Consider the following 6,773-nt stretch of genomic DNA (forward strand, 5'->3'; position numbering starts at 1 on the left):
TAAACTGATTGCAATGCGCATAATTTACACTGAAAAGAATTTCTGGTTGAATATGGACGAATCAGATAATTCCTTTAGGATTTACCAGAATTTCTGTAGGATTACAGGAATTCTGGTAAATCCTAAAGGAATTATCTGATTCGTCCATATTCAACCAGAAATTTTTTTCAGTGTAGAATTGCAATGCCGTTGTTACCATGTACGGATTGAAATGCGGGCCAGCCGAATTGCAACCCTTCCGCAAATCCCCCTTTTCGTGCACGTGGAATCCGTGCAAGCCCGGATTCAACCCCGTGATTGTGCCCGTGACCCTGACCCCTTCGGGCAGCTGCTCCAACGTCAGCATCCCTCGGGCTCCATCCACCGGCGAGCCGTCCTGATCGAGAGCTTTCATCTCCACCACGGCCTTCAGACCGATTGCCTGCAAAGTGAAAAATTAATCGCAGTTATTTCGGATTGGCAAGGGAGGCCAACGAAAGTCAACTCTATTCGACAAAAGTGTATAGATGAGTGTCGAAGAGATGGATGAATAACGCATTGGCCAATGTACAATATTGACGTACGAAATATCAAAGTGCTGTAAAGACTCGCCAAACACCTCGGCAGCTTTTTCAGATCGGGAGTCCTGGCGGCTCCGAAAGCAGAACGAAAATCTACGTGAGCGAGGATCTACGGAAGCAATTTGTTACAGCTCGATTATAGCTCGATTAATCCGTAAATGCTGCCGCGCGAGTGGAGTCCCGCGGGAGAACGCGAAGGCCGGAAATTGATAATGACGCGTCCGCGAATCGTATATACGAGTGATACACTATGTAGCGCACTCGGGAACGGTGTGCTTCCTATCTAATTTCATGTAGTACCAACTGGATCGCATTAGAGCTGCGCCACTCGCGCTCACCTTGATTCACCCCGCGCGACTCGCATACGGACGTCGAGTCTTATCTATTTCCTCTTATTTCCCTCCTCCTTTTTTGTTTAAGCGTGGTTGTGGTTCACGGATAAAATCCGCAATTACCAATGCGACCAGGGGTATAATCTACGGCGACGATGAAGCGGCTAGAAACTGCGCGCAAGGTCGGCCCAAGTGAATCGCCGCTTCGTTAGAATTGCACCGGGGCATAGGCGAAGAGCGGGCACTCGTAGTGAAAGCGTCCTCGTGGCATAACGACGCGCACCAGTCGGCGTCCTTCGCGATGTTTAAATAACTTAATGGCTAATTATGCAAATTTCCGCGTATTAAAGATGGACTATGTGGTTAATGACTAATGATAGAGACGCGCTGATGGACGAACCGATGAATTGTATCGCCACGTTCGTCGCTGAGGATGAACAAGTCACGCGCGTGCAAATGTTTACACGAGATGCATGCGAGGAAAGAGAATGATACTGCGGGCGGAGCGTTTAAAAGGACGCGTACGCGCCGTCTCGACGTTAAATGAGATCGAAAATAATATCTTATTTCCATTGTGGAAATAAGAAGAATTGCCCGAGATTTTTATAGACTTTTTATCTGGGTCTGTAAATAACGGTATAATAATAAATGTGTGAATACATATCGCTTCATTTATCGATGTAAATTGCCATTGTAAAAAAAATGTATACTAATAAAAACGAGTTAATGTAACTCGTTTTCCTTCGTGCGTCTATATCCATAGGCATAATGAATTATTGCATTGTACACAATTATCGTTTCACCGTCTTGCAAGTAATGTCGAATGACAGATGATTGCTACTTCAATAACGTTCGACGGAAATGTTTGTAACGGCTGTTATTTGCAACGTAAAGCTATAAATATAACGATACCGATTTCCGCGAGCATTGAGATCCAACAGTAATCGCATGTCGAGCAGCGAAATTACGCACCGAGTTTAATCAAAGTTCGATGAATGGCGAGGTAAGAGGAGTAACCCCGTTAAAGTTTGAAAGAAAAGTGAAAGGATGTTTACTGAACATTTTCGCACAAGATTACGTAATCTGTTTCAGGTTTCGTGATAAAAACCGTATTGACATTTGAAACAATTGAAAGTGCAAAGTAAAAGGATTGAAATTAATTAAGAGTCAGCAATTATTCGATCAAAAAATTAGATAAGAAACGAGAACGCCAAATTTTAGCAAGTTGTAGGTAGCCCAATAATTTTAATTTGATATGTAAATTCGTATGTTAGAACTTTTTTTTATAAAATGACTCGTGGTAAAGAATTCGTAAGATTATTTAAAATTTTTTTCTCAAAAATGGAAACTGAAAATATTTCTTCGTAATTATCGTGATGACAGTAACAGTACAATGCTTCAATCCGATATTTATAGAAAGTAAATTATATTAAACATTATAATTGCGACAAGTGATTGCGATTAATATCGAATGCCAATCTTGTCAGTAATTACATGAAAATGACAAATTTCGTCACCAATAAAATTATTGCATATAAAATAAAATGTATACGAAAAGGGCGTTTTTCAATTATTCTAATTAATTCTAACAGGGACTTATGGTCAACCCAACTGGCTAGTAGCTTTATTTAAGTAGATACTACAACGTTTCGACCCTAGTTTGGGTCCTTTTCAAGTAATACTAAGTATGTCGTCATGTCGGAAGAGACCGTGTCATATTATAAATTTTCGGTACATGTGAGCAATTCATCACACATCAATAAAAAAAAACAAACGATATATAAATACGTACGAAATAATACGGTTCCATGTAGACCTCATAGAGATCGCTCCTGGTCCCAGGATCACCCGGCAGACTCCTGATGAACAGCGTCCTGTCGTTCACCGAGTCCGCCGTCCTGTCGTATGGGCCGGCCCTCGCGATCGCGATCATACCGATGACTATCAATAGCCGCCACATCTCGCGAGCTACGAGTCCCGAAGGTGTGCCGGAAGGATTCAGCAGTGATTTGGTCCTCGCGAGGAGTCCTCCAAGTCGATCGGAGGATAAAGCGAGTCTGACGGCAGGACCCGACGGCGTCTCCGAGATCTGCTTGGTGTGTTTCTCCTTCCTCCTTCTCCCTGCTGTACTACCTCCTCCTTCTCGACTCGATTGCCACAAGATCTGGCAGCCTGAGATTCATCCACTTCTCACGATAACGATCTCGGAGCCGTACCGATCAAGGAGCTGCCTCCGGGACCACCGCTCTTTGAAGACTGCTCTTCTCGGAGAAGAAGAAGAAGAAGACGAAGAAGAAGAAGAAGAAGAAGAGCAGCAGCAGCAGCAGAGGTAGGACTAGAAGCCACCGGTTCGATTCCCCGTGGCGTGTATTTATGCGTTGCGTCATCGGCGAGTCACGACGAGGACAAGGCAGGTTGTACTTGGGTGCTAATCTCGAGGGGCGCCGTGACACCAGGGGGTCTCGATCGCGGACGAGCGGTACCGATTTAACGAGACGCGATCTCGCGATCGCGTAACCGCTATCGGCCCGATCGGCGATTGCGTGCGCGAAACACCGTGGCCTGGTCCCTCCTTCTTCCTCTTCCTCAGGCACATCGGTTCGGTGCATCGCCGTACTCGACATACATCCACCGCGTGCGGAGTTCTCCAATGCACGTGGCCCACGCGCGAGACCAAGCCAAGTGAAAGCGAGATGTGCCCCGCGGGCACCTCTCGCTGGGGGCTGACGGATCGCTTGGCGGCTGATGCCGCGGGCTAATCTAGACACAGTCATCTGAGTAACTCTAAAGCGGACGTGAAAAACTGCGAAAACCAGGACGAACAACTTTCGTGGTTAGCCAGCCGGAGCAGCAACAGCTGTTGCATGAACTTCATCATCGTGGAGGGTGCTACTTGATCCGAATTTTCGAGTTGAAGCGAAATTCTAAAAAATAACAGAATAAGTTAATTGCACTGTAACAGGATCGTTGTTTTACTGAGAAAAATGTCCGATTAAATTTAATCGGATAATCCTATTACATAATAACAAATGGATATATCTGATGAAGAACACACGGAAAGAACAATGTAGCTGCTGTAGCTAAAACTTAGCAAAATAGGGACAGCTAATATTTTTAGTTGTGATAGCTCAATATTTTGCTACGACAGCAAACCGTTTGCTGTCGCACCTAATACAATAGGCACAGTAGCAAAATATTGAGCTATCACAACTAAAATATTAGCTGTCCCTATTTTGCTAAGTTTTAGCTACAGCAGCTACATTGTTTTTTCCGTGCATGATCGGACATATCCGTAAATGATCATAAATAATAAATAATGCAGTATATAATAATTTATAGAATAATAATAATTTTGCGATATTGATACAGTGAGAAAGACGCTAAGGTTACTCGGATTCGTTACCGATGAAAATTTAATTAACGCCACCGATAAAAATATGTTAGCATTCTTAACTAACGGCACTTTACTCCAATATTAAAAAGCTAATGAGTCTCGTGAGAATTCGATATCGCCATGAATATCAATCGATTATTTCCCGTTGCTGCAAATATCGGCGCTTTATAAAACTTTTGCCAGAAGGTTTCGCGAATTATTCATACAAATCAGACGCGAGCTTCACGTTGCACATCTTCTCCGAGTATTCCACGCACGGTATGCGAGTTTTACTTACATAGTTACAATCATCCGCGCATTTGCATGCACGAACCGAATGTCGTCGCCGCCGCGGATTCGCGGTAACGAGTATTCATGATGCGTGCTAACGATCCGCGAGGAGTGTTCTTCAATTCCGAAGATGCCATAATCCGATCCCAGGAAACGACGGCAGCGTGGTGCACCGAACGACGTGCAACATCACGGATTTTTAATCGCGTTAAAACGATGATTTACGATTATGCGTGACAATAAAATTCTCTCGTCCGTGAAAAACAACGAGAGATAACGAGGCGAGGGAGGTAGCAAGAGAAGGAGGACGAAAAGAAGAAGAAGAAGAAGAGACACGAGGCTGTAGGACCCGGTATATCCGAGTGTAGGTCAAGCACGACCGGATAGAAATAATAGGCGTCTTTAACATGACCCTCGGCAGATGCAATACCTTCTAATGAATGATTTCTAATAAATCAAGTCTAATAAATGAGAGTATCACCTGACAAAATTTGAACTGCAAACAGCTGATAACAGAGCACGATGCGTCGCTATTAATTTGTTAAGTAATTTGCTAATAATTTGAAAAAAGTTGACGTTAAATATTCAACCAAAAATAATGCTAACGAATCTTGTTTTATTTAGCGTTAATAAAATTAACTGCATTTATCCGAATATTTTTTAATTTTGATAGCGCGACGGTTGCAGTCTTCGTAAAGCGATTATTAAACCGCAATCGCTACTATATGTTGTAAACTTAATTTGGAATAATATAATTAAGTAAACTTGGTAAAGTAAAATTTGCCAGCAACAGTAATGAGTTGAACAATTAAAGTTAATAAAAATAATAATGCAAGTCTTCATTAAATTCATATCTTCACCGATAAATCTCGAAAATACATAAATTCTAAGATGTTTACGCAGGTTTCTCTGTACTTATAACGTAAGAAATTAAAACAATTATTCACAATTGCGTCACGACTGACACGAATGATACTTTTTCTACAACGTTGAACTCAACGATAATAATAAAACGTAAATTCTTAATTTTCTGTAGAAGATGGTAAAGACTTTCTATGATATTTATCTCGGTTCGAGCAACGTCGAGCTATTAATTGCCAAAGTTTACCTTCAAAGATCTTCCGCGATATGCATTTTAAAGATTGACAGCAACGTTGGAGACTCGCACCTCGAAACGATCAAGGTAATCTCTATCTTCCAGCAGAAGAAATACGCAGGGTCAAGGCAGCGAAGCGTGAAGGTACGTCGTAACTTCACCACGCCGACGTCTACGCCATTGCCACTTCACAGCGCACCGCCACAAGAGTGTGGAGTGTGTCAATGAAAGGAGTCGCGGTATCGGAGCAGCGGTTTGTTTTCACGTTGATCGACAGGGATTATTGCGCAAGAGAACCTTGCCAATCATCTCGTTCGTCATTGACGACGTTTCATTATCGTCGTCGTTTGAATCAATTGTTGATCTGTCACTCGGATTTAACTCTCCCGCTAATCCGCGTCGAGTCTGCATCTATTCAGACGAAAACTTTGAGAACCCTTTTTTAATACATCGATTTTAACGCAGAAAAAAAATCTTGCAAGATATTTTAACCGATCTTGATCTACAGGACGGATTTTTTTTACAAAAAAAATGACAAAGAAAAAAGAGGACTTGTCATTATATTTGAAACGATATCGTCTTCGGTTTATGAAGTCTACTAGTGCAATTAGGGTGACATTACCTCGTTTTCCCGAGAGTGGGAAAATCTGGGCGAAGCGCTATAAAAAGCGACGCGATTCGATCGGAGCATAGTCTGTCCATAAGCCATTGTACAAGGCCTGTGAAACCTTGGTGCCATAATGACTAATGTTCTAGAAGGGGGGAGATAAGACAAAAGGTGTATATGCCGGTATGTAAGAATGGTCTTCGTGCATGTCGAGGGAAGGCGAATGTCATAATTGCTCTCCATAGGTTTCAGTTTCTTCCAACCAGTGCTACCGTCAACGTTGCTACAATTTCTTTCCGTTCGTACGGTTTAACTTGTTAAACAATCATTCACCATAGTTGACTAGTGTATTGAAGATTTCATACTTCATATTTCCCGCGCTACTTACAGCCTTGGCCCAAAATATTTGCCACCTACGTGAAACCTCGATAACTTTAAATTATTTTACACCCAGGTTAAATAAACAATACCAGTTGATGACTTACAGTTTTTTCATAACGATTAAGTTGAAGAT

At 42.3% G+C, this 6,773-nt stretch overlaps 2 protein-coding genes across 3 annotated transcripts in view; both read right to left on the reverse strand.

Annotated features, from left to right (window-relative positions):
* The window catches only part of LOC105566317 (superoxide dismutase [Cu-Zn]-like), a 7,814-nt gene extending 4,846 nt beyond the window's left edge, over positions 1–2,968 (reverse strand). The window contains exons 1-2 of the mRNA XM_012020225.1: positions 2,685–2,968; positions 197–421 (exon numbers count right to left, since the gene is read on the reverse strand). Of these exons, the coding sequence (XP_011875615.1) occupies positions 197–421; positions 2,685–2,852 (393 nt within the window). The 5' untranslated portion in view covers positions 2,853–2,968. The remainder of the gene's footprint in view (positions 1–196; positions 422–2,684) is intronic.
* A 123-nt stretch (positions 2,969–3,091) lies between these two features.
* Positions 3,092–6,773, reverse strand: LOC105566318. Of its 2 annotated transcripts, none has more exons than XM_012020226.1 (2): positions 5,665–6,550; positions 3,092–3,816 (listed from the first exon to the last, which is right to left on the reverse strand). In XM_012020226.1, exon 2 carries the CDS (start codon positions 3,664–3,666, stop codon positions 3,112–3,114), a length of 555 nt encoding a protein of 184 aa, XP_011875616.1. In that variant the 5' UTR covers positions 3,667–3,816; positions 5,665–6,550; the 3' UTR covers positions 3,092–3,111. The 2 variants fall into 2 exon arrangements, with proteins under 2 accessions (XP_011875616.1, XP_011875617.1); XM_012020227.1 differs by lacking the exon at positions 5,665–6,550 and adding an exon at positions 6,745–6,773 and having other exon boundaries at positions 3,277–3,816.

This window comes from Vollenhovia emeryi, unplaced genomic scaffold (assembly GCF_000949405.1).
Source record: "Vollenhovia emeryi isolate VEMERY1.0 unplaced genomic scaffold, V.emery_V1.0 DF939145.1, whole genome shotgun sequence".
Taxonomy (NCBI): domain Eukaryota; kingdom Metazoa; phylum Arthropoda; class Insecta; order Hymenoptera; family Formicidae; genus Vollenhovia; species Vollenhovia emeryi.